Source organism: Equus asinus, chromosome 2 (genome assembly GCF_041296235.1).
Source record: "Equus asinus isolate D_3611 breed Donkey chromosome 2, EquAss-T2T_v2, whole genome shotgun sequence".
Lineage (NCBI taxonomy): Eukaryota > Metazoa > Chordata > Mammalia > Perissodactyla > Equidae > Equus > Equus asinus.
Window position 1 is genome coordinate 96,651,026 of NC_091791.1, and position 26,990 is coordinate 96,678,015.

The window sequence follows — 26,990 nt, forward strand, 5'->3', positions numbered from 1 at the left end:
GACCAGCTCCCCAGGTGGTTGCACCTGCGCTGTGTGGGCCACCCTGGAGATCAGCCCCTCCCCGCAGGGCAGCACGTGGGGTCTTTCTCGGAAGCTGTGGAACCCGCACCCGCTCTGGGTGGGTGGGCAGACTCTGCCCCCTGACTCTGTTTCCCAGGGACAGAGGGAGGCCGGCCCCTGTGCCCCACGTGGTGGAGAAGCCGAGTGGACGTGCGGCCCTTCCGTGGCCCCAGCTCGGACCTCTCCCTGGTTGAGAGTGTCCTGCTCTGCTTCAGGCTCGGGGGTGCCTGATCCCGGAATGCACCCTGTTTGAGGAGGACTGAACCCCCCTGTCCCTCGTCTCCCCTGCCAGGCCGGGCAGAGCGTTAAGCCTTGAGGACGCCAGAGAGATTCTCTGCACAGTCCAGAGGCCCCGAGTGTTTGCACTGACCCCAGGGCCTTGGCAGGTGCGTCCGGCCCTCCCAGCCTGGTCCTGCATCTGTGAAAGGCTCTGCTGTGGAGGCTGCTGAGACTCAGAAGCCAGAGGTTCTGCCTTTTGCAGGGCGGGTGAGGAGCTCTTGAGAGCGGCATGGAGGCGTTCCCCGGTCTGTTCCTCAATTGGGATGACTCAGGGGAGGGAGGGGCACCTGCTCCGGGAGAGATGTGCCAGATATTTCCGTTCAGGACGCCCCTTAACCCTCCTGGAGCTGTTCACCTGCTTCTCGGGAATGTTTCTCATACAGGCACATGGTTTGCAGCCTACACATTTATTTCTCCACCACTACTGGGAGCTCCTTGATGGTAGGGGCTGGGCTGTCTCCTCTCCCTCTGCCCCCCATCCCCCTGTTCTCTGTCCCCCTCTCCCTCTCTGCAGCACCCAGCACAGGGCCTCACAAAGGCAGCGCTCAGTACCTGCTTGCTGAATTGAACCGTGTGTTGGGTTCTTTGTGATCTTCCACGCCCTGCTGATAAGTGAACTGTGGCTTAGAAAAGCAGCGAGAGTCGCCCAGAGCCACATCAGCGAAGGGCAGAGCTAGCTTTCCTGCCCTGGTCGCCCCGAGCCCCAATCCTGCTCTTCCTACCAGCCGCTAAATCGTTGGCTCAGCTCCCAGCATCTCCAGCTGCACCGCGTGGCCGTACCGGGCCCCTCCCGTCACTCACAGAGGTGGTGACCGCCAGCCAATGCTGTTCACAGCTTTCCAACCCTGCGTTCTCAGACCTGGAGATGTAGCGTGCCGGGATGCTGTCACCCGAGAGAGGCAGCTGCCCACCATGGCTGGGGGGGCGTGTCTGGACCTCCTCAGGGCTCCATCCTCCCGTTCACTGTCTGCATCCCCTGCCACTGCAGCATCACTAACCCCACCAGGGGGTTCCCGCCCTGGACAGCACCCCTGCTGTCCGGCTGCCCCAGCACCTCAGGACTCCTAACCGGTCATCAGCCCGAGTCCAGCTGTGGTGTCGTGTGGAGCCCTCCAATCCTCAGGGCAAGCTCCTTCCTTACTTTCTCACTGGACCTTCATCCAGAAGGTCCTTCCGTCCAGAAGAGCTCAGTGACAGCCTACCTGGGCCGGCTTCTCTCCTCCCCGGCTCGCCCTCTGGGGATGACCTTGTCCGTGGGCCGGCTGCAGGTCCTGGGCAGCAGACGGCAGCACAGGGGGCTCTCCCTGCTGTGTCTTCCTGCGCTGGCAGCCGCTCTCTGGCTTCCTGTGGTGTAAACAGGAAGCGAGACCGTGTCAATACGGTGGCCTCCAGCTGTGAGACGGCCGGGCAAGCCTCGACCGGGACTGCAGAGAAGCTCATCGTGGTCCCATAATGAGGCCCTTCCTCCACTGAGCTGGCTGCATCGCGGACCCAGGAGCCGCATGCAGAACGGGGGCTCATCCTGCTGGCGTACGCGGGCTCTAGTGATGGGAAAAGGGGCTCAGGGCGCAGAAGGGGGCTGGCACGGCTTCATTTACCACTGCATCCTGGTGAACCACCCGCCCCGGAGGAGACAGAACAGTGTAGAAATAAGAGGGCAACGAACTGCCATCTAGGCTTCACCGAGTTCCAGCTGGAACCCTCAGAGGGGGCGTCGGTCACTTTCTCCACTGTTAGTCATCATTTAGTGAGCATGCAGCAGAGGACAACGAGTACTCAGGGCCTGTGCCATCGCTTCCTCCAGCAGCACCTCAAGTGACGTCGCCAATCGATGGCAGATTCATTTTTCCCCTCTGAGCCCTGATGCGGTCTCAGGCTCCTTCATAAAATGGCCTGGGGGTGAGATGGACCAGGCACCAAGCCACCGTGTAACACTCGACCAGGGTGTGGATTTGCATCCAGCAGGACCGAGATGCCGCCAGGGCCCGAGGACCCATCAGCACCAGGTCTGTCCCAGACAGGTGGAGAAAGCTCCACAGAGAAGGGCTTTTGTCTGGTGCGCGAACAAAGAGTAAGGATTTTCCAGGCAGAGAAGCAGGAAAACCGTGTTCCCGAGAGAGAGATACACAGAGGGAGGAACAAGCATGATACCAGCCCGGGAAAAAAGGAGGGTAAGGCAGACGTCATCGAAACGATGCCTCCCATGTTTGATCGTCTGCAAGGGGGATACTTGGCGACCCTGCGGTGGCCTCTGTGTTCGGTTCACTCCCAAGTCAGAGCGAAGGGTGGGCCGACTGTTTGACAGGACTGTGGGCTTCCTCCCAAGAGGAAGGAAGGAAGGAGGGGTAAATGCATCATTTGGGACTAAAAGAGAAACAGCCAATGTCTGTGGACTGAGATGTAATATCTACGTTGACCATAAACATTCTTCGAGAATGAAAGCTCGACAGAGGTTAGAAATGTGTCCACGAAGCATGGCCCCAGCCCCAGGTCCCTGTTGTAGAACCAAGCTCTAGGAGAGCATTTTGGAAATACTGAGAGACCAACCAACTCAAAGGAATCTTTGGGCTCCTGGAACCAGTCCTTTAAGAAAGCAAGGCTTGGCCATGGCTCTGGAAGCTTAAAATATTAGGCTGATGACATCTAAGGCTCTCACACACAGGACAAATGACACGTGGCTGAGACTTAATTCTACCCCATTGGGAGACTGTAAGGTGACACCTGTTTACATTCATGAATTGCTGACATTTTTATAGGCTGACGCTCTTGGCCCCAACCACAGTCGTGAAAGCAACTTTGCCTCTTGGAACAGACACAGATGTGTGTTGTCTTTGCATCGACACATGTGGTGTTGCCTCCTCTTCATGGGGCGACTTCTTTTTTAATTAGCCCCCGAAATAAATTTGATTTTACTCAAATTTTTCTCTAAGTCGTCTTCCCCAGCACAGTGCTTGGTGGTTGAGGGAGGGGAAGAAAGAGAGGGGACAGAGATGTGGACTTGAAGTGGGGAAAGGGTTTTTTAAACACAAGTGATAGTTTGAGCTGATTTTCTAGAAGGGAGAGAATTGGCCTTTGTGGGAGAAAATACCCCGAAGGTCGTTTGGTTGTGGAAGTTAAGTCCCCTTGAGTTACAGTGGATGGGAAAGACTTGGTTGTCCATCACAGTCCAGAAGGGTCTTGGGACCGTGGAGAGAAAGGATTGCAGGAGGGGCAGGAGGAGAGAGAGAAGGGGGAGGAGGAAGAGGAGAGGGAGAGATGCTGTACACTGGGGCCAAGGAGAAGAGCATCCAGTGAGAAATCCCCAGGAACGGCCAAGGAAACTTGAAGAGTGACATCAAGCAGCTGTTTCCTGCTTTTCTCGTGCTATAATCCTTTCTCTGTGACTCCTGGTGCCCAGGAAAAGTACGCTGTGTTGGCTGTGCTTTTGTGAAAGGCTGTGGAAGGGTCTGTTGGCCACGTGGGACGAAGCAGAATGACAGAGAAGAGCAGCTGCAGAAGGCGGGAAGGTGCAGGCAGGGGCGATGGCTGCCAAAGATGAGGGAAAGCTGCTCGCTTCGCGTCTGCCTTCCCTGCGGAAACCCCTTCCTGCTCCAGGCGCCTCACCTAGGGGCACTCCCAGCCCAGCCAGGCAGGCCAAGGGCATCACCGGTCAGCCCTGTGGGCCCCACAGACCTGCCCTGGCAATGCCACACATCCTTTCCTGGGTCTCCAGGAACCAACCGAAAAGCCTGGCTTCCCAGCCTGCCGGTTCCTAATTTGCCCTTCTGGACTCACGGTCTCAGGCCCGAAGGAAAATGAAATATTTGCTTGGGGGGGGATGGGGGCAGGCACAGATCCGCCTCAATAAGTGCATCGCATGTTGCTAACCAGCCACATCCTGCCAGCGCTCGGCCCAGCTCACTTCCGCTCAGTAACCTGCCTCCCTCCTCTTGAAGACCTTCTCCCCCACCCATCAAGACCTTCTCCCCAACCCGTCACCGCCGCCTGGGAGCTTCTTCCTCTCCTGAAGTTTGTCGACTCTGATTACAGATAATTAGAGGGGATTTCCAGAGGCCCCAGTACCCCCTGCCAGGTGGAGGCAGCCACCGGGGTAAAGATGTGACAGTCCATGTAGCTGCATGGTTGGCTACCCCTGCGATGAAACTGGAGCAAGTCCCTCGGGCCCCTCTCTTCACGCTCAGGCCCCTCACCCCTCCTGGTTGTCAGGCTGACCTGAGACAAGGCACAGGAAAAGCTCAGCACAGCGCTGGGGTGTAAAAATGGCCCAAGACGTGGCGCCACCTGGCTGTCAGGGTGCCCTCCCATGGGGGACGGGACAGGGCTGCAGAGGAAGGAAGCTGAGGTCGTGAAGAGGGGCAATGGAGGCACAATGACAGCAGGGAACACTGTCGTGCCCAGGCGGCTGCTGGGCGTTCACGTGAGTGGTTCAGTTTAATGCTTACAGCAGCATCCCCTCGGGGGAGCCACCAAACTCAGCCCCAGTTACCAGATAAGGACACTGAGGTTTCGAGGCCGTGGGCTCCCTCCGAAGTCCGCATCTAAGGAAGCAGGAGAGCAAAGCCGCCTGGGAGAGACACGGGACACAGCTGTTCACCAGCGCATCGTGAACTCTCTTGTAAAAGGGTGACAAGCTCTTGTCCACTGTTAGTGATCTAGGCCAGTCTTCTCCCAGGAGGCCGATGCCCGAGACCCTCTGCCCGTCCCCCAGAGCGATCTTCCAGGGTGGCTCCATCAAAAACGACCCCCACGGAAGCAATCTCATATCCGGGTGTACTCCGGATGGGCACCCAGAAGCCAGTCAGCAGGCCTGGGGCTTCACCTTGTGGGGGCCAAGCTTCGAACCCATCTTTCCGCAGCCAGCCCCATGCTCTGATGGAGCAGGAAGGACCTCCCACCACCGCGAAGGCTGCTGCTGATGCTTGAGAACATTGTGCTCAGCTGGGGAGAACCTCAGGCAGCCAGACGCCCTCTCACCTGGGCACAGGGGGGCGAGCTGTGCCCCTGAGGGCAGAAGGCGTCCTCTCTCTCCTGCAGACTCTTCTGGGGTTCACCATCACTTTTAAAGTATTTTCTGGGCGGAGGCTTGGGTTTGGATGATGTGGGCTTCCTCACCAGAATCTCGAAGGACTTCTTCAGCCGCAGGGGCGGGTGGCTGTCCCGGCTCTCTGGGGGCGGTGGACTCTCCTGGGGGGGCCCAGGTGATGCCACGGGAGGCACCCCTGGCCCCCGCCCCAGGGGCAGGCTGGGGCCGTGCGGGCCGACTTCCAGGTCGGAGGGCTGCTGCTCGCCACCGCCAACGCCGGGGCTGCCCCCTGGGGACCCGGACACGTAGCTGCTGTCACTGCTGGAGCGGATCATGACCTTCTGGGCCCTGCGGTGTGGGGGCGCAGAGTTTTTCTCGCGCTCCTTCTCCGAGGTCGGCCGCCCGTGCCAGCTGCTCTCCAGCCTTTTGACACCTGCAGTGGGAGCACGAGGGGAGCACACAGCTGAGCTGGGGAAGACAGACGCCCTGGCCTTGCTCGTGGCTGCGCCGTGCACCAGGCGTCTGCTTCTCACGGGAGCTCACTCTGGATGGGGAGCCTGGCAGCCTTGGGCTCGGCCCCGGGCAAGCGGTACAACTATAGGTGGGGAAAATCAGCTAACCTTTCTGAGTCTCCGTGCGATGAAGACGGAGAGGCGCCCCCCCGGCTTGCCCAGCAAGGAGGCGCTTGGTGTCCCAGTGAGGGGGCTGCCGGTGGCAGACGGCCTGCAGCTGTTGGCCCCTTGAGGGACTGTCTCAGCTACAGAGAGCCACCTCCATCAGGGGGCAGCCCATCTCCAGTGCCTGATGGAGATGGTCCATGAAGGAGGGGCAGTTTCAGCTCCAGGGGTGGCTGAAGCTGCCTGGTGTGCATCTCAGCCCCTTGTCTCCCTCCGCCCAGGCCGGCTACCTCTGTCCCTTCCACAGGTGTGATCCCCAGGATGCTTCTGAATAAGCAGCCTGCATGCTAGAGGCAGAGTCAGCCTCCCGGAGAACCCAGCCTGCCACAGTCAATGTCCTCATCTGTGAGACGGAGAAAATGATCCCACAGTTTTGAAGCTCAGCATCAAAGACAGAGGATGTCCATGAAGGAGCTTGACCCTCGTACCACGAGGTTCCTGTTTCTTTCCGACTGAGGTTGAAGCAAGGCCAGAAAAGCCACTGATTCTGAGCCCAGCCCCCTCTTTCTCTGCCCTCTCCGTCCAGACTTTCTTCCTAGTTCACCCCACCTCCCATATTCCCAGCACTGGGGCCATCGCACATCCTCGAGAGGCCCTTCTCTCTGGTGGTAACTGTCAAAGATGCCCCTTTCCCAGAATCACGGCTCAGAGGAGTGGGAGCAGATGGAGGCCCAGCCTCTTGGGTAACTTCCAGCTCATCTGTGAGGCCAGGAGGGCTGGAGGAGCCCGTGGGAGGGAACAACGGCCAGCTGAGCTCGTAATTCAAATGCTCTCTAGAGAAAAAGTTGTCTTTTGCTTTTTCCTGGTCATAAAATAGGGCATCCTCATTGGAGAAAACTCAGCCACAAAAAGGAAGGGATGAAAGCAAAAATTCGCCTGCAGTGCCATCAGCCACAGACAACCACTGTCAGAATGTTGGTGAGTCGCTCTGCCGTCTTTCCTGAGTGTATGTGCATGTTGAGTGGGTGCAAAGGGTAGAACAGAGCTGAAGTAAAATTTTGTGTCCTGTCCTTTTCTCTGAACGTTTTGCCCGACTGTTTAACCTCCTTGTCAATATTGGTGCTAATGGTTGCGTGCTGTTATATCATGTGGACGTTCCATGAAGGCTTGGCCAACGCCGGATGCCTGGGCCCTCATGCAACCAGCCTGGTTCCCCTCCCAGACCCTCTGGGCACTGAGTGGTGTGATTTTGGGTAAAGGAGCCCCTCAGGGCCTTGTTTTTTACAGTAAAATGTGCATAAAAATTATATGTGACGATTTGGTAAAATATTGCATTAGTCAGCCCAGCGTCTGACATGATAAAAACTCAATAAACATTAAATAGCATAGTATTAGATATTATTATTTATATTATTGTGAACTAGGGTTGGAAAACTCAAAAGCCCTCGGCGGCAACTGTGTGAATGGCAACCTGGTATGAGATAACAGGGAGTGGGGGGTGCTATGAGGAACTGGAGAACACCTGCCCATCTAAACAAGTCAAACTCAGATGCCTTTAATGTCTCGCGCCTCCCAAATAAAGCAGAATTGTGAGCCAAATCTAGCTGGTGGACCACTAGCTTTCAACCCTTGTCCATGCTCATCTGTGCTCATCTTTGACGGCTGTTCTTAGATATTCCTGGGGTCGGAGGTGAGTTAATGGCGAAACTCTAAGCTTTCCAAGAAGGCAAAGCTATTTCAAGTCAAAGTTCATTATTTCCCTTACCTTCCAGACTCCACTGATGCCTCTCCTTCCCAAACGTGATATTCTCCACGGCCTGGGCCACTGCTGCTTTCAGCTGCTGCTCAGAGACCTAGAAAATATCGATCACCTCCTCAAATAAACAGGGGAAACTCACGCCTCAGAGTCCAAGTCCTGTACCAGCTCCCAAGCTGAGCCCCTGGACTCCAGTTTCTTTCTTTCCAATCTACCCTGCAAACTGCTGACAAATTCTACTTCCAGAAATATGCCAGCTGTCAGTGGTTTCCCAGCATCTTCTAGGTAAAGTCCAAGTCCGTCACTCAGGGGTTCCCAGGTGGCCCGTCTCAACTCTCCAACCTTCTCTCCTCTACCGACTGCAGAACTGTAGGAAAAGTTACCACTTCCTAGTTTACCTCTGGGAGCTATTCCATTCTTGGCGATGCTGTCATGACATCATCATCACCGTCATCAACAGCAATGTCATCACCATCGCCATCACCATTTGATTGTCTGGGTTGTGCCTCCCAGGTTGTTATCATCCTAGGCTAATAGTCAACAGTCTTGGAGTCTTGGAGCCAAACGGACTGGCGTTCAAGCCCCATTTTTTCTGCTTTCTAGCTGTGTACACTTAGACAAGTTACTTAACCTTCTAAGCCTCAATTTCTGCTTCTGTAAAATAATAGCAATAGTTATCCTACCTCACAGTGAGGACAGAGAGTTTTTAAAAAAAATAAATCATTTGACACCAAAAGCACAGGCAACCAAAAAGTAGACAAATTGGACCAAGTCAAAATTTAAATCTTCTATGCATCAATGGACACAATCAAAAAAGTGAAAAAGAAACTCATGGAATGGGAGAAAATATTTGCAAACCACATATCTGATAGAGGGTTAAGATGCAGAATATATAAAGAACTCCTATAACTCAACAACAAAAAACCAAACAACCCAATGAAAGAATGGGCAAAGAGCTTGAATAGAAATTTCTCGAAAAAAGACATACAATGGCCAATAAGCATTTGAAAAGATGCTCGGCATCTCTAATCATTAGGGAAATGCCAATCAAAACCACAATGAGATTCCACCTACATCCATCAGGATGGCTACTATCAAAAAACTATAAAGTAACAAGGGTTGGTGAGGGTGTGGAGAAATTGGAACGCTTGTGCACTGCTGGAGGGAATGTAAAACAAGGGTTGGTGAGGATGTGGAGAAATTGGAACGCTTGTGCACTGCTGGAGGGAATGCTGCCTCTGTGGAAAACAGCATGGCAGTTCCTCAAGAAACTAAAAATAGAATTACCTTATGATCCATAAATCCCAATTCTGGATATATACCCCAAAAAGAATGAAAAGCAGACACTTGAACAGATATTTGTACACTCATGTTCATTGCAGAATTATTCACAATAGCCAAAAGGTGGAAGCAACTCAAGCGTCCATCAACAGATGAGTGGGTAAACAAAGTGTGGTATATCCATGCAATGGAATATTATTCAGCCCTAAAGAGGAAGGAATTCCTGTCACTTGCTACAACATGGAAAACCTTGAAGACATGCTAAGTGAAATAACCCAGTCACCAAAGGACAAATACTGTACAATTCCACTTAAATGAGGCACTTAGAGAGGGCAAATTCACATAGAGACAGAGAGAATGGTGGCTGCCAGAGGCTGGGGGGAGGGGGAAATGGGGGGCTGTTGCTTAGTGGGTGCAGAGTTTCAGTTTTGCAAGACGAAGAGAGTTCTGGGGATGGATAGTGGTGATGGTTGCCCAACAGTGTGAATGTCCTCCGTGTCATGGAACTGCACACTTAAAAATGGTTAAGATGGTAAATTTCATGTTATATGTATTTATCACAATAAAAAAAATAGTAATGCTAAGTAAATCATTTCAAGGCTAGACGCAGGGCCTGGCAAGTGCTGGACACTCAGTAGATGAGAGTTACCCATGACGGCAGTGCTGGAAGGTACAGACCCCTCCCTCACTTCAGAGCTGAAGAACTAGAGGCTACAAGAGGTTAGCTCGATGTCCAGCATCACCAGAAGTCAGCAGCAAAGCTGGGCACAGGCGTCCTGCCCCCACGCCCTGCGCCCTCTGGTCTCTGCCCCCTGCCCTCAATGCCCGTGCCTCTCTGCTGCCCCAAACCCTGCCTGTCCCTATGACCTGGCTCCATCATCTGAGCCGCTGGGTCCCTGACTCCCTCGTCCCATGGCCTCTGTGGCCTCCGTGTATGCCTCATGCCTCCAGCCAGAACACAAGCTCCTCAAGGCGGGGGGCCACAGCCTCGGCCCTGCACGCTGCCCCCGGCCCCCTGCTCGCTCTCTCACCATCATACTCAAGAGCAGCAAGAGGTGCGGATCAACTAACTAAGATCCCTTTCTTTTCTTCCATTGTCCAGAGGTTTCGGCAAAATGTTCACCGTAAGTCAGAAGTCTGCTCTTCCCTGGCTGGCTTATCCTTAACACTCTATAACTGCAGAGGGCGGGGCCCGAATCCCACCCCAGGCTTGGTGTCGATCTTCCCCTTTATTCCATTCTCGGTCCTGTTTCCGCGGGCAGTTTGGGAGTCCGTTAGGGAAGACCGTAGGTTTTAAGTCTCCACTCAGTGGCTCCACCTCGGGGCGAGTTCCTTCTCCTTCCTAAACTGCTTCCTCGTCTGCGAAATGGAGGGAAAACCACCCCGGCTTCAGAGAGCTGTTCCACAGATAAATGCAGCCGCGTATGTCATGGCTCCCGGAGACTGCCTGGTGCACACGAAGGATGAAATAAATCGTGATGGTGACAATCACCAGGTTCCCCAAAGGGATCTCACTACGCCATGGCTTCAACTCCAAGTTGAACCCCAAACTGGGTCCCACTCACCAGCCATCACCAGCCCTAAATCTCTAACCGCCTACTGGGCATCTCCACCTGGACGTCCCACAGGCACCTCCGTCTCATGAGGTCACTCTCTTCCCTCCCAAGCCCACTGCCCTCTTCCATCCTCTGGACCGGTGCTGGCAATACCATCACTCAGTCTTTCGATCTGAAAACGCCTGGATCATCCTCGGCTGTCCCCTCACTCTCACTCCAGAGCGAAGCAGCCAACACGCATTGTCGATTCTTCCCAAGTGTTGCCTCTTCTTCTCTGTTCTCTTCCCACGTCTATTGTTGAGGGCAGGCCTGCACCATCTGTTTCCTTCCTCGTACATACTCCAGGCTCCCCCTATTCCATCCTGTCCTCGCCAGTGCAATCAAAGGTGGAAAAAAATAAAATCTGACCCGTTCCGTCTACAGCCACAGACCCGCCCCAGCTCCTCACTCTCACAGAATGAGATGCACACTCTTCAGCACCTGTTTAAAGCCCTTTACGCCATAACCCCAATGCCTTGTCGAACTCCATTCTCAACACTCTCACCCGGTACCTTACGTCCAGCCCCACAGAACCTATCACTCCTTCCATGACAGGTCCCTCATCGCTCCATAGCTTTGAACTTTGTGTTCCCACTGCCTGGAATGACCTTCCTCAAATTCCTTGCCAGTGAAAAACCAGTTTGGTATCTCTTGCTTTATGTAACCTTCCCTTCTGTATCCCTGTTTTCCCATAGTACTGGCTACCCTGTTTGCAATTATTTCTGCGTCATCTCTCCAGCGAGACCCGGAGCTTCGGGAGAGCAGGACTGTGTGCTCTCGTGCCTGTGTGCTCAGTGCCTGGCTCCAGACAGTCACGTAGTGGGTACCCACTAGACGATGGATGAATGAATCTCTCCCATCTGCAAGCAGGGACCCTGGGTCTATATTTTCCTGCCCAGGAGCTTGTAACCCAGTTGCAAGAGCTTCCCTAAGCTAATGCCAATTGCCTCTGGTTCCAGGAGCTCGTCAGTGGACCCCTGCTCCAGACGTTTGTTACTGCTGACGCTTGGAACAAGTTGTGGAAATTCAGGTCCAAACCCAACTGGCAACGTCTCCATTTTCATCCATTTCTTGTTCCAATTTGGGCACTCCAAGAGTAAGCCCCAGGGGGTGTTACCTGTGGGTCTGGATGTCGGCTGACAATGATGGGGATGGGACCGGGGTCACAGTGGCTCAGGATGGCATAGACTTCATTGAGCGTCATGCAGTGCACAGGGGCATCGTTGATCTCCACAATCTCATCGCCACACCTGCAGAAGCACCGACAGGACGCTGTCAGCGGGCTAGTCAACGCGGCTCCCCTGGGGGCCCACTCCTGCCTGGGCTGTGGGATGAGACCTAAAAATCGCACCCCTAGGTAGACCTCCTCAGGCACCTGGCTGAAGCTCAGAACAGGGCAGACAGACCAGCGCACGGCTCACCCCCTCGCTGTGCGACCACCCAGTGGGAGATATTTCCTACCCAGAGTGGGTGGACATGAACAAATTGTAACCCTCCTCCTCCCTTTCTGGTTGAACTACCCTCCATCAGGATTGAGGGCATGGTTTAACCAATTAACCAACAAATTATGATTGAACCAATCATGTCTTCTCTTTGGGCCTCAGTGTCCCCATTGGAGAATAGTTAGGAGGAAGGACGGATGGTATGTGCTAAAAAGGAAAGAAGAAATAACCGGACAGGGGAGCAGTTGAGGTTCTCGGGAAAAGAAATAAGGAGAGAAGGCGATGGAGTTCATTCCTGTTGTAAGGCGGGAAGTGAGTTACTGGCAACCTAAGCAGAAAAAAAACAACGAAATGGAAAAAATAGGGTTGCATCAATGCATGGAGGGTTTGTACAATGCAGCCCCTTTGTTTCATAGATGGGGAAACTGAGGCACAGAGGGTGAAATTATCTCCTCAGTAAGACCTAGTGTAGGGATCAAAAAATTTTTTCTGGAAAGGGCCAAACGGTAAATCTTTTAGACTTTGCAGCCATACCATCTCTGTCGCAACTACTCAGCTCTGATGTGGTAGCGTGAAAACAGCAGCCACAGACAATACGTACGCAAGTGAGCATGGCTGTGTTCCAGTAAAACTTTATTTAAAAAAACGTGTGGTGGGCCCCAGTTTGCCGACCCCTGGGCTAGCTGGGTATCGGGGCCGGGGCTGGAAGGCAAGTCCCCTGATGCTGATCTCACTCTTCCTCTGCTCTGGCTGCTGCCGCCTCCTCCTGCATCTGCTGACTTGCTCCCCCTCCACCTTTGCTAAAAACGTGCACATCTCCATCGACGTAACTGAAGACCACGGTTTCAGTTAGGTTTCCCCAGCCGAGGAAAGAGGAGGCCTCCAGAACCATCCCCACCGGCTGCAGTTCTAGCAGAGAGGACTCCGTCTGCAGGTACTGGGACTAAGGCCATCACTCTGACTCTGCAACTGTGTCCCAGGTAACAGGACAGGAGCTCAGCGAGGCAGCTGTCAGTCTCCTGCACGTGACAGCAGCAAACCCATCTCTAATTCGGAAGCCCCACCAAGGTACCATCCTAGGCAGGGCTCTCCCTCGAATATACTGCAACTGCAGGAAAACCTTCAAAGATACGGCAAAACTCTTCCGATTTAGCAAAACCCAAACCCCGTGGGAAAGACATATGTGAAGACCTGCCGTATGACAGAAGACGCACGATACATGAACGTTGCACCGAGTATGAAGCGTTGCAACAAGTCAAACTGGGATAAAATGTTGTCACCAAATTCAGATCACTTATTGAAAAGAAAATTTAAATTTGTACTTCTTTCAGAAGTTATTTGTACAGAAATATATCTGGAGTGCCTCAAATTGAGTTCATACTTCTGGATTTGCGTGGGAAGCTTTATTTTCCATATGGAGGACACAGGTAAACCTCATCAAGGCTCCTACTTATGTCACTATAAATTCCGAATTAGTTAAATCTGAATTCATGTTTTCCATCTCAGACTGGTGTTCTCTGAGACTATACTTCTGAAACCACACTGTGCGTACAAACACCGGGGCGTCTTGTGAAAATGCAGGTTCTGATTCAGCATTCCACGGAGGGTCCTAAGATGCTGCGTTTCTAACCAACTCCCACCAGTGGTCCAGGGACCACACTTCGAGGAACAAGGCTCCAGCTCGTGCTGGATCATTCTAAATATCTTGTCTCCGAGTCGGTCTCCTGACATTCTAAGGAATTCTTTCCTTTGTTGTAAATCTGGGTCTTTCCAAAAACAGAAATAAGGGCATACCGGAGTCGTCCGTCCAGATGCGCCACAGATCCCGGAGAGAGGGTGTGCACGAAAATGCCGGAGATGCACTGGAAGTAGGGCACGCTGCACAGGCCGATGCCCAGCCCCACGCCGGCCTCTGGAAGGGAGATGGGAGGTGGTGGGGACTCGCACCTGAGCTGTCCCAGGTTCATGCTCGTCCGTTAAGTGTCCAAAGGGGGTCACGGGTCAGTCATTGTCCCTTAATCAGTATGGCATTCGTCCCACCCCTATCTATGGAGCACCCACTATGTGTGGACCCTGCCCTGGGGTCAGCAACAGTGACCCAGGCAGATAAGGGATGATAAGTTCAAGTGGGGAAAGACCAGGAAGGAAGGAAAGAAAGAAAGAAGGAAGGAGGAAGGAAGGGAGGAGAGAAAGATGTCAGAGAGCGATAAATACTATGCAGAGAATTAATGGGGAATGTTCTAGAAAGCACCAGGATGGCCACTTCAGGCCTCACAGGGGCAACATTTAGGCTAAAATATGAATGAGAAGAAGAAACGTGGGATGTGGAGTGGGGGCAGAGCATCCCCAGAGGAAACACTAATGCAAAGAAAGGCCCGAAGGCAAGAAGACAGGTGCGGTGTGTCAGGACCAGAAAGGAGACCAGTGTAACCGGAACGGGGCTGTCATGGTCACAGGGAGGGTGTATGAGATGACGGAGGGGAGGCAGGCGAGGGCCGGCTTACGTGGGGCTTTGCAAACAAGGTGGGTCAGTGAAAGGACACTATTCTCTGCTGAGAAGCGGACGCCACCGGAGAGCTTCGAACAGGGAGCGACACGATCCGATTTCAACTTTTACAAACGACTGACTGCCGCGAAGAGCAAGAACCGCGAGGGGTCAAAAACGGAAGCAAGGAGACCAGTTACGAGGCTCTACTGAGCCAGACAACGGCGGCTTGGACCTTGAAGGGATAAGTTCAACAGTAGAAAGACTAGGAAGGAAAGAAGGAAGAAGAGAAGGAAGGGAGGAGCGAGGAGGGGCTGGGGGGCAGGAGGAAGAAGGGCAGGAAGGACGATGGGGAGAGTTAGATACACAGGCAATATATTTTGAAGGTACTTACTGATGGATTAAATATGGGCATTTGATGAATAAAAATAAAAATAACAGAGCTCTTTTGGCTGGAATGACTGGGGAGACGATGGTGCCGTTTACCAAAACAGGTGTTCAGTTCTGCCCATGACGCACTCAAGATGCCTACAAGGCACCCAAGTGGACGTGTGGAGTAGGAGGTTGGATAGACAAATCCGGACCCCAGTAGGAAGGCATGGTGGGAGACAAGTGTTTGCAATTGGCAGCATGGAGGTGGTGTCCAGCCCACAGGCCTGGATTGATGCCCCAGGGTGTGTGGGGAGTAGGCCCGGGGTGCTCCAGCTCTGACAGGACTGGACACTAGGAGCCACCAGCAAGAGGGACTAGAGGGGTGGCCAGGGAGGAGGAGAACAACCTTCCAGGGGCTTTCTTCCCGCACTTATGGTTTACAAAGCACGTTCCTGAATGTTTCCACCTCCCACGCTGGTCCTGCCAGCGGTCCCACGGGGAACGCCACGGGTGAGGGAGAGCAACCATTTTATGAATGAGGAATTCGGGCTATGACGCAGACCACAAAGGTCAGACCACAGTCCAGATTTTCTGGCTAGAGCTAGAGTCCTTAAGCCCAGTGGGCGCCAGAATCGCTGGGGTACTTATTTAAATGCAGACCCCTGGGCCTTACCACTAACACTGTTGAAGCAAAACCTCTGGGGGTGGGAATTAAGAAGCTGCGTCATATGAGACAAACAAAGCCTTGCCTACAGCGTGCCTGATGCCCGTGATCAGAGCAAACACCGCTCCCAGGCCAGGCGCTGCCCACTGGGCCACAGAGCCTGACAGGGAGGGCAGGAGAGCTGGGTCCTCCCCACGTTCCTCGCCTGCTCAGGAGACTCATGGCGGGAACCCTGGAGACAGCTGTCGGCACCGTGCCTGCATGGACCCGTGTGCGCCCAGGACGTGTGCCAGGCGCCAGGCCAGACCTGCAGGCTGGGACATGTGTGGCCCTCGGGGGCTCTCAGTCCAGCAGAGCAGAGACATGCGCCAGACAAGGCCCGAGGCAAGGAACCAGTCATACGCCCTCTTCACCCCACTTCTGTGATATTTCTCAGACCTGCCCTCTCCTCTCCATCTCCCATGCTCTCCAAGCCAGGGGGGGCACCTCGTTCCCCAGCCTCTGCCTTTGTCACACTTCAGGCCACTCTCTCCAGAGGAACCTAGGAGATATTTTTTAAAGCATAACCTGACTGCGCCACTCCCCTGCTGGGACATCCTTGAAGGACTTGCAGTTGCAATGAGAAGAGAATCCAGCTGCAGAGTCTGTCTCCGCTGGGCACTCTGCCCTCGCTCCTCACCCCGCCCGCCTCGCGCAGCCACACTGGCCTGCCCTCTCTGCCCAGAATCCGTGCTGATCCCACTGCTGGAGCCCAGCTCCATGCCAGCCGCCTCCTCTGCACCTTCATGGCTCGGCTCCCTCTCACTGTGGCAGAGAGGGCCTGCTGAGCCCCCTGAAGTCAGCAGCCTACCGGGGGTGGCGAAGGGAGTGGATGTCAATCCCCAAATGCGCGAGCTGGAAAAGACCTTGATTCTCCAGCCACGGTAAGAAAAAAGGGTCTCAGGGCGGGGAAGTGACCTGCCCAAGGTCCCTTAGCGTGAGCTGCAGAGCTTCATCTCCTGGTCCATCATTTCGGTGCATGTGTGTGTGGTTTTGTGTCTGCTCTGTTCTGCTTTATTTTACCTACTGCACCAGAACGCACGGACGGGGTTCTATAAACAAACAGAGCACCAGACCTCGCTGCTCAGCCATAAAATCTGTTAACAGACAACGGCCTGCCCTGTTCCTGGACTGATTCCAGACGGGGGAAGTCTGGGAGCCTCAGCGGTGGCAGGCCCAGGTGGGAGTGTGGAGGAGGGAGGATGGCGGAACCTGGCAGAACCTTCTGGAACATGGCCCCCCTACCTTTCTCCAGAGACACCTCCAGCATGATTCTATAGTTGGCGGTGCTGGCAGGAGCCGCGGGGCTTTCCAGGAGGAAGGCGCTGCCGTCCTTGGCGACGCAGGTGCTGGAGCTCAGGGAACGGCTCAGCGGGGGAGACAGGGGGCCGCCCAGGGCGTGGGGGGCCGTCAGGCGGGTTCTCACCGTGAGCGTCAGGAGCCCCTTCTTGGCTTGCTGCAAAGAAAGAGAGCTGCAGTGACCCGGGGCGAGTGAAGAACATGGGCCTCCATGAGTGACAGTAGTAGGACAGTTTTTAAGGGAGTGTGTGTGTGTGTGTGCACATGTGTGAGAGGGAGAGGGCAATGCGTGAATGTGTGCAAACATATACATGACACATGTCTATATGTATATCCATAGATAGAACATATCACATGACATACCTGCTTCTATACATGTATATGCCAGATCGTCTTGAATTGAAAAAACTAGATAGAGACTCAAAAATATCTTTTAGTGATTGTCTTAAAAACCTAAAACAGATTTGTAAATATATCCATATAAATACATGGAATGTTTTAAAACAGTCCTTATAAATGTTAAATAATTGACACCTCCCCTGCAATAATCCTGATTGCACTATTATTTTCCCAGTCAGGTCTTTTTCCAACATGGGGCCAAGATCAGCATCAGCTGGGCCCCCCGTGAAGGATGAGGTTTGGAATGTGTAGGGCTGAATGAAGGAGCGTGATGCTGGGAGCCGGTTCCTGTGCCCGAGGCCCAGCGTTGGGCCACATACTGCTGACAGGTGGTCACCTTGAACTTCTGCAGGGCATCCTGGTGCGTCAGTCCGGCCATCGATTCACCGTTGAGTTCCAGGATTTCATCGCCTGTCGGGAGACAGAGAAATGGCAGCTGAGAGTAGGGTTCCCGGTCAGGGGCAATGTCTTTTCCTGGGACTCTGGTCTCGCCGACCTGCCCAGCCTCTGTACGAGGCACAAAGCACCGTGAAGGACCCTTCCTCGCTCTGAGCTGGCCCCTGAGAGGCGGGCAGGGCAGCAGCATGGTCCCTGCCCACCCCTGGGTGTCACGTCCGCCCGGCCTCACACCATTTGCTCCCAGGGACGGTCTCTGACGCAGCACAGCCAGCCTTCCCACAACGGTCTGTGCAGGTCAGTGCTTATTTCTGTGCCACTTTCTCAACTAAAACGTACTTCTCGTACCTTCTCCACCTGCCCCTTCTTCATCTTCCAGCCCCTGCTGCCTTCATTCCCTTTGTGCCCCTCACAGCCCCCGATATCTGCCCCCATGAGCACACCCATCGCCCCACATGGCAATCAGTGACCTGTGGAAGTCTGCCTCCTCCAGGCTGGCGGCTCCCTGGGGACAGGGCTCTGAATTATAAGATGCTACGTCCCCAGGGCCAATTCCAGGTGAGGCCTGCAAAGCACTCGGTCAGTGTGAGTCAGAGGCGATGTTTTCAGAACGCAAGTTCGCTCCATTTTACAGGAGAGGAGGGTGAGCTCGGAGAAGCCCAAAGTCACGCGGTAAAAAGAATCAGGACTCGGTTCTTTTTACCCCAAGTCATTTCTTCACGACACCCTACACCTAACAGAATAACATCTCCTGATTCAGAAATCCATTGTCGTGTTGTCAGAAACCACTTTCTCCCTTTCATTCAATCTACTTAATACACAAACGGGGCGCCTTTGTCTGTATGCCACACCGTGCTGGGCAATTCAGAGGCAACTGCCGTTTTGCACACGGACTTCTGGCCTGATGGTTATCCATGAGATCGGCCCTCACCTAATTATGGTTCCACTGTAGATAATCCATCGCTTTTCTGTGATTGCTTTGAGACCTTTCCCTTCTTTGTCTTTGATAAGTCTGAGTTTTCCCCATGATCTGCCAGGCACTTCTTCACCCTGAAGTTTCGTGCCTCAAAGCAGTTCTGGAAAATTCTTAGCCCTTATGTCTCAGCCTATTCTCGTTCGCTCCGTTCTTTCCTTCGGGAACTCCTATGACAGGCATTTTGGACCTTCCCAGCCTATTCTCCTTGTTTCTCTGACGCTCATCGTTTTCTTCTGTGCTGTTCTGTGTGGTCTGCCGGACAATGTCCAGCTCACTGATTCTCCTATAGCTGCATTTAATTGGCTGTTTAACCATCCATCGAGTTATTTCAATGATTGTTTTTTTTTTAAATTTCTATGTTATTTTTTTCATATCCGCCTATATTTTCATCGTTCTCTGGTCTTTCCTTTTGTTTATATTCCCTCTTTTATCTTTTCAAAGAGCTTTTTAAACCTAGTAATTCTATTGTCTCTTTTAGATTGTTCTGGACTGTCAAGGTTTTGAGGGCCGACCCTGCCGTCTGTTGTTGCTGCTGCCTCTCGTCCATGGGGGACATTTCCTGGTACAGTAAGAAATCTTTATTTTGAACTCATTCTTCAGGGGAGCCTGTTTCTCTGTGGGATTCCCACAGCCCCAAGTTGCTACCAAATCGTTTTCCCTTTACTTGGCGTGGGCGCCCCAAGGGTGTCACTGGTTCAGGACAAGTGTTCACACTAGTTTCTCGGCTCGGGGATCCCTGCAGTCTACAGAGACTGGGAACATGGCCCGCACACTCAGACGTGACACAGGCTTGGGTCTGAATTTTCTGGTGGGAGATATTCTTTTCCCACCCAAGAGCTGTGGACATGGTTAAGTGTCCTCATCGGTTCTCTGGGGCCTGCTGGCTTCGCGTGAGGGGCAGCCCTTTAGATCAAGGCCGTATGCATGTTCTCAGAGGCCCCCATGGGCTCAGGGCCTCGTGTCCGCGCCCGCGTGGGCATCGAGTCCCAGCCCTTGACCCTTGGGCCCTAAGGCAGCGGCTCTCCAGGCCGTCACACCATCAGCGCCTGAGCTCGCCGCCCTCAGATGCAGAGTTGTTTCCTTTTTCTCCAGCAGCTGGGCGTCTCCATCTTTCTTTGGCGCTCAGATGAGCTGCTTTATCCACCATGTCTACATGTTGAAAATAAAAATGGAGGTGGGGCGGGGGGAGGATTCAGATCAGCGTAATCTGGCAGGTTGCTAAAACTAGAGTGAAAATGAAAGGTTCGGTCCTCGTCCTCGTGAGATTCCAAGCTTAGGGGTGAAAAGAGACAAATTTTTAAAAATAACCAAAATAGGACTAAGTACGTGCTCAAGGAGGGCCGTACAAAGAACAGGCTTCAGAAACGCCCGCTCATAATTCCACGAGAGGCTCAACTTCAAGTTGCTGGATCGTCTGTCCCCACGGGGCCCACGTAGCCCAACCCCAGCCTCTTCAGAGAGTCCTTAGTCCTGTTTGACTATATCTGGTGGGAGGTGAGTAACATCAGTATTGCCAAATAACCCTTGCACAATCATTTCTTGGAAAGGGAGTACAAATAAACCCTTGACCTGTGCACCCAACTTGTGTTGCAACTGATGGATCCCCCCTGAACTCAGGGGCAGATTCTGAACTTTACTTTTGGAAGAAGTTGCAGAAACCGATTCGGTCAATTCCTGGAGGCTAGAATCAAGGACTGTGGACTAGCTGAATGTCTTCACTGGAATTTCACGATTGCTGTTAACTGAGGGAGACAAATACCCAGAAAAAAAAGAAAAGAAAAAAGAAGCGGCTTGTCTTGGGCAGGCTCACATTCAGGAAAGAAAACAAAACACAATACGCTCCTTTCTTGCCACCCTGACTCCTCCCCCACCTCCTGTTTAAACACAGAAAAGTACAAAAGATAATGGAGTAAACAAGGGCACATTCTCAGCATTCTGAGCCCACTTGTCTTCCTCTCTCTCACCCGCTCCTCTTCTGCGCCCGCCTCCTAGATTCAGCTTTTCCCCTGGACCCGGCCTCGCCCTCTCCTCTCTCCTCTCTTCCCTGCCTCCTTCATCCACTTGTAACTTCAGCTACTTTCCAACTGTCCATGACCCCAAAATCTTCATGCAACCCTTACTCGCTTCCCTGAGCTGCTGCCCAAATTTTCATTCGCCTGCTGGACAGCCCCACCTAGCGGTCACCTGGACACCTCGCCGTCCGCTCTGCTGTTCAAACTTAAGCATCCTCATTTGTCTTCCTTTTTCTCCTAACACGTCGTCGTTCTCTAGTTTGCTAAGGCCAGAAACTTTCAGGTTTTCTCTGACTCACCCCTCATTTGCCGTCTCCACGGAGGTCATGACTTCTCCCACCAGCATCTTCCGCCTCCCGGGGTGACTGCCATGCGCAGCCCCGGAGATGCTGGAGCCTGGCTCTCACGACAGCTTCTTCACTGGTTTTTCTGCTTTGGGTCTCTTGCCAGCCCACTCCGTTCCCACACTCTGCTTCCTGAATCACCTTAAGCTCTGGTCATAGCTGCTCCCTCCCAACTGTAGGAAGCTTCGGAGGCTCCCACTGTCCACACAACAGATCCACACGAGTAATTCTGCGTCATGCTGCTCGGCAGACTTTCTCCGTAAACAGCCAGATAGCACACGCTTGGAGTTTCCTCAGGCCGTGTGTTTTCTGCCGCAATGCTGCATTGTAGCACAAAAGCAGCCGCAGACAACAGGTAAATGAACAAGCACGGCCGGGCCCCGTGAAGCTTCTCTATGGACCCCGAAATCTGAATTTCATTTAATCTTCACATGCCGCGGGAGAGTCAAAACTTCTTTTGATTTTTTTAACCGCTTAGAAACATAAAAACGATTCTTTGGGGGCTGGCCTGTTGGTGCAGTGGTTAAGTTCGCACGTTTCACTTCAGCGGCCCAGGGTTTGCCAGTTCAGATCCTAGGTATGGACATAGCACCACTAGGCACACCATGCTGTGGTAGGCGTCCCACATATAAAGTAGAGGAAGGTGGGCACGGATGTTAGCTCAGGGCCAGTCTTCCTCAGCAAAAAGAGGAGGATTGGCGGCAGATGTCAGCTCAGGGCTAATCTTCCTCAAAAAGAAAAAAAAAAGCCATTCTTTGTTTCTAAAAATAGGTGGTGGGCCAGATCCGGCTGTGGTTTGCCATCTCCACCCTAAACAAGTTAGGTTACTAAAGGCACTTAGGATCCCAGCACAGCTACAGAAACCGGCCTGACAGAGAAGAGCAGGGATGCTGCGAAACCACTTCTCGAACGTCCCTGTGTCACCCAGTGTCTGGCCTGCAGTGGCTTTGTTCTGATGTGACCGCCCACCCCCCCCCCCCGACTTTTGCCTCCTGCTTGAAACCTGGAGACCCCTTCAGACCAAGCCTCTTGCCCAATAACCCAAACAGGACTTCGGGGTGCAGTTGGAGGTGGGGAGAAAGCCCGGCCGCTCCAGGACAAGAAGACACAGGGCGCGGAGGACACAGCTCTGCACCCAGGCCCCTGCTGCCAGCTCAGCCAGGTGCTCCCCTCCCACAACGAGACAAAGGAGCCGAGAGGAGGCTGCTGACGGGAGAAAGGTGGGCAGAAAGGAGGAACGGCAGCTGAGGGACCACAAGCTCCTCACAACAGGGACCATGTCTGATAATTCTCTATATTCCTGGAGCCTAGAATGCAGTGGGCTCATGGAGGATGTTTGTTCAGCTCCTTAGAAGGGCTGGGCCTGGTTTCCCTGTGGCCGTGGTTGGGGAGGGCAGAGAGAATGAAGAGAGGGGGATGTCGTTGGATGCCAGCAGCCCAGAGGGGACCCCGAAAGGAAAGGGAAAGGCAGCAGTGAGATGAGAGGGGGCAGAGGCAGACGCCTCAGTCTTTGTCCCAGGCTGGCAGCCGGACCAGACTGAGCGGGCAGACACACAGCCAGCGCGCCAGTTATGACGGAGTCTTCAAGGGGGATGTGCCCCTGCCCGCCAACCCCAGAGTCCACACCAGAGAATTCTAAAGACTCCAGACAGATTTGGCTTTGCCGGCATCTCCTCCAGCCTAGCGGTTCCGCTTTCGAGTCCCACACTTGGTCCCCTGAGGGATGGGACACCTACCTTCCTGTAGGCGTCCGTCGGCTGCCGCGGCTCCACCCGCAAAGATGGTTCTAACGTAGATTCCGATGGGGCCGTAGATGCTGTCCTTTCCCCCAACGATGCTGAAGCCCAGGCCCTGGGGAGAGAGGGGAGGGGTCGAATTTGGGAGTGTTCCCTGTTGTCCGTTGGGCCTACATTTCCCAGGGCCGGTCCAGCCCGGAACAAAGGACTCGGAGGAGAGTGCCATTGGTCTCGGTCGCAGGACTAAACAAAGGAGTTACGTTCCCCTGATGGTTAAAATCAATCATTTAAATTGTGTCCTGAATGTACATTGTATACACCCCAAAATAACATAAACCATTTTGGGTCGTCTTTGCCTGAGTTTTGGTGCCCTTTTCCATTTTTCCTTCTTCTGGGCATCGCAAACTATTTAAAAGTCAACTATTTTAAAAATGCTTCTACGTAAATTCGAGGGGGGGAAGCATTGTGGATTTCTCATCAGAGAGAGGGGCTGTTTGGGGAAAAGTCAGCACTGGGGGCAGTTACTCTCCTGTGATGAGAGAAGCGCTAATCTCAGCAAAAGCATTGCACACCTTTGAATGATCGACATGTAGCAGGTGGTATGTATTTTTAATACCTAGATGAGGGTCCCTGCATTATGCTGCCGACACCCGAAGGGTGGGGGCAAAATCAGGAAGCAGAAATCTATTTGTACAGACTGAATGCGTGTGTCCCCCAAGATTCATATGTTGAAACCGAGCTCCCATGTGATGGTTCGGAGGTGGGACCTATAGGAGGCGATGAGGTCATGAGGGTGGAGCCCCCACGGTGGGATTAGTGCCCTTATACGAGAGACCCCACAGAGCTCCCTCACCCCTCCACCTCGTGCAGACAGAGAGGACGCACCGCCTATGAACCAGGAAAGGAGTTCTCGACAGACACTGAGTCTGCCGGCACCCTGATCTTGGACTTCCAGCCTCCAGACGGTGAGCAACCAATGTTTGTTGTGAAGCCCCCAGGTCTGTGTTATTTTTGTTATGGCAGCCTGAACTAAGACACAATTTAAATGATTGATTTTAACCATCAGGTGAACGTAACTCCTGGAAAGCATCATACTGGGAACAACTGCCCCCTGTGAGCTGTGAGGGGCCAACCCGGCTGTCCTTCCTTCTGCATCCACGGTGCCTCCAAATCGTGAGCCAGAACCGCCCCTCTCGTCTTCCTCCTGCCCTGGACACGACAGCGTCTCAAAAACCGCGCTTTTTCCAGTCCTTGCTGCCCGCACGGGCCTCGCTTACCTTGGCCTGGCCCTTCATCAGCACGATGTTGGAGATGACGGAAGCCTGGAGGCCCCCTGAGGGCTGCAGGAGCTGAGCGGTGCTCAGCGACCGTGTTGGTCTGGAGGCGCCCTGCAATGAGGACCAGGGAGGGGAGATGGGGAGTCAGCGGGAGGGCAGCGCATGCCTCTCTGGAAGGGGCCGGCCCAGCCAGGGAGAGGGCCCAGATGCCCTCTCTCCTGAGGGCCCCAGCCTGATGCCCGGGACGAGTTTGATGAGGTGTGGATGGAGGTCGCCGGAGAGCAGCTGATGTTGGTCCCCGGAGCTGGCTCTGAGAACCCCACCTCCCTGCAGACCAGCAGCTAGAGGCTCCCCGGGGCAGCGGGTCCGGGGGTGCATCACAGATGGCGCTGCCCCAGGACAGTGAGCCCCATCACCAAAGCCTCAAGTGGAGGGTGGGAAGCCAGGCACCAAGAATGCCCAGGACGGAATTCAGGACACATTTCCCGAGACACCTCTCTGTGCCGGGCCTAGGGTGGCAGACAAGGGGGAAGAACCCACAGCATTAAGGACTCAGAACGTAAGTTCTAGGGGGGCCGACAGGTGATAACCACTTGTCCAGGAGAAGCAAAGTTGCCACGTAGGCGTCTACTCCGTGTGCCACCGAGCTGCCTCCTGGAGAACAACACGGCTCAGGTTATAGGTGAAATCCTAAACTTTGGAGCCCTGCGGCCTGGGTTCTTCTCCTTTCTCTGCCAATTATCAGCTGGTGACCTTGTGGAAGTGACTTAACTCTTCCGTGCCTCAGTTTCCTCCTCTATGAAATCACTTGTCCCTCGGAAGCCATCTCTTTCTAACACTGGACAGCCAACGCTTCCCATTTGGGAATGAAAAACTTGATAACTCAAGGAGGGGAAGGGAAGAGAGGAATGACATTTTCAAGCGTCTCCTGTGTCCCGTGCGGGAGAATCGAACGTCCCTAACTGCGGAGCCCACGGTCTGCTGGGGAGACAAGACACTGACGTGAATCAGGGCACCAGCGAGCTCGCTGCCCGAGAGCTGTAGGAGACGGCGGACGTGTTACGAGGGGCACGAGGAGGAGGGTGAGGTCCGTGCACTGGAGAAGTTGGTGTTAGAGGGTTTTGAAGGATGCGGTACTGTTTCCAGGGACAGAGATGAGAGCGAGGACGGGCCACAGGCCAAGGGCGCCGTGGGGTCACAGATGGCACAGCAGGCATGTGGTGGGGGCTGAGGGGACCACAGGGGGAGGCAGCGACACGTGTGGGGACACTGCTTCTCGTCTACGTAGCTCCCGTCCGCCAGCTGAGGACCACAGCGGGAAGGGCACAGACTGCGAGCCACACGGGGCTTGGTGCCAATGCCGGCCCCTTAGGTTTTGAGATGCCTGAACCCAGACGGCCACTCAGCTCACCAAGGCTCAGCTTCTACACTGAACAGGGAGTTAGTCGTGCCTTGTTGTCTGAGCTTGTCTTACAGATCGGAGGCAAGTGTGCAAAGCATGTCACTACGTCCCAGGGATTAAAAGCACAGGTTTTGGAGTCCTGACCCGACTTCCAGTCCCAGCTGCCTCGTCTTAGCAACCAAGCTTGTGTGCGTTCCCTGACAGGTGCGAGCCCCAGCTGCCTCGTACACCTCTTGGGGTCACCGTGTGGGTGAAGTAAAGGGATCCACATGGTCTCTTCAGCTGCTGCCACGTGTGGACCCCTTCCTCCCTTCCCTCCTCTCCCGGGCCCTCCGGTCATCCTTACCACGGCCTTTCCTGCAGGACAGTCCAGCTGTTGTGAGAGCGACTTCCTGTTACTGCAGAGGGAGTACGGCTGCCGGTCAGCGCACGCTGCGGATTTCTCGGTCAGCGGAAAATCAATGTCTCCTGGGCAGTAGGGACTGACACCTAAACCAGGAGAGGGAAAAAGGAGGAAATCGTCTGTGGTCTCGAGAAGCAAAGCTCGACTGAGGACAACCTCAGCCCCTGCCGACTGCCAGTCCTCCTCAGCCAGGGAGCAGAGTGGGTGCGAACCACTGGGCACCCAGGGCCGGGGGCGCGGAGGGGGAGGAAGAAATGGCAGCCTTCTCATTCTCCCGACACGTGTCTTCTGCGTCACAGGCTGCAGACAGAACTCCCACTTCCATTCCGCCTCAGGTCAACCCAACAAGACTTGATGGGCATCCCCCACCTGTCAATCAAGATGCTGGGCTCTCGGGAAACCATGAGGCTATGTCAGCTCCAGGCCCTGCCGGTGGGGAGCTTTCAATCCCGGTGGAGGAGCGAGGAGGAGAAAAGCACAAAGGCTGCCAGGACAGGTGGAACCAGAGGAGAGACCGGGCAGGAAGCTGGGGATCTGCCGTGGCAGCATCCAACCTTCCAAAAGGATGTGACCGCCTCTTACACACAGGCACCTGCACACCAGACACCGGCAGGCAGAGTCAACTCTCGAATCTTTGGGCATCTAAGAAAATACAAAGCAATCGGCTTCCTCTTCTTTGGGGACCCCTGACTTCCTTTCATCGGACCACGAACGCTGCTGTGCTGCCTCCAGCTGAAGAAAGCTCCTCACTGTCAGAGCCGCGCTTCCCCATGGAGATGCCGCGAGAGCCACATACGTCGTTGACAACTTGCTAGTGGCCACATTTAAAAAGTCGAAAGGAACAAGGGAGATTAATTTTAATCATATATTTTATTTAGTCCAATATGCCTAAACTACCATCATTTCAACATATAAATAGTATATGAAATTATTAAAGAGACGGTTTACATTCTTTCTCAGTTTTGTGCTTAATCGCTAAACCTGGTGTATCTTGGGCGCTTCCCGGGCATCTCCATTTGGACAAGCCATGTTTCACGGGCTCAGCGTGTGGCTAGCAGCCACTGTACTGGACAGCACGGCTCTGGGACCCAGAGAGGGACAGGGTTCTCCTAGAGTCCCTCAGCTCAAGGGGG

At 53.9% G+C, this 26,990-nt stretch overlaps 1 protein-coding gene and 1 long non-coding RNA gene across 7 annotated transcripts in view; one reads left to right on the forward strand and one right to left on the reverse strand.

The window, feature by feature from the left end:
• IL16 (interleukin 16) overlaps positions 1–26,990 on the reverse strand; it is a 102,508-nt gene that overhangs the window by 11,502 nt on the left and 64,016 nt on the right. For all 4 annotated transcript variants that reach the window (XM_044760336.2, XM_070494159.1, XM_070494155.1 and 1 more), the window contains 10 exons: positions 25,801–25,943; positions 24,053–24,163; positions 22,776–22,890; positions 17,649–17,722; positions 16,859–17,069; positions 13,848–13,965; positions 11,729–11,861; positions 7,745–7,832; positions 5,314–5,795; positions 1,542–1,683 (listed from right to left, as the gene is read on the reverse strand). In XM_044760336.2, the coding sequence (XP_044616271.2) occupies positions 1,542–1,683; positions 5,314–5,795; positions 7,745–7,832; positions 11,729–11,861; positions 13,848–13,965; positions 16,859–17,069; positions 17,649–17,722; positions 22,776–22,890; positions 24,053–24,163; positions 25,801–25,943 (1,617 nt within the window). The remainder of the gene's footprint in view (positions 1–1,541; positions 1,684–5,313; positions 5,796–7,744; positions 7,833–11,728; positions 11,862–13,847; positions 13,966–16,858; positions 17,070–17,648; positions 17,723–22,775; positions 22,891–24,052; positions 24,164–25,800; positions 25,944–26,990) is intronic.
• LOC106822523 (uncharacterized) lies at positions 14,022–23,985 on the forward strand. 3 transcript variants are annotated; one of them, XR_011496874.1, is made up of 6 exons: positions 14,022–16,497; positions 17,487–18,004; positions 19,162–19,250; positions 22,089–22,259; positions 23,646–23,740; positions 23,842–23,985. It is a non-coding gene; the product is annotated as an uncharacterized lncRNA (long non-coding RNA). The 3 variants fall into 3 exon arrangements; XR_011496873.1 differs by having other exon boundaries at positions 19,162–19,245; XR_006520750.2 differs by having other exon boundaries at positions 17,491–18,004; positions 19,162–19,245.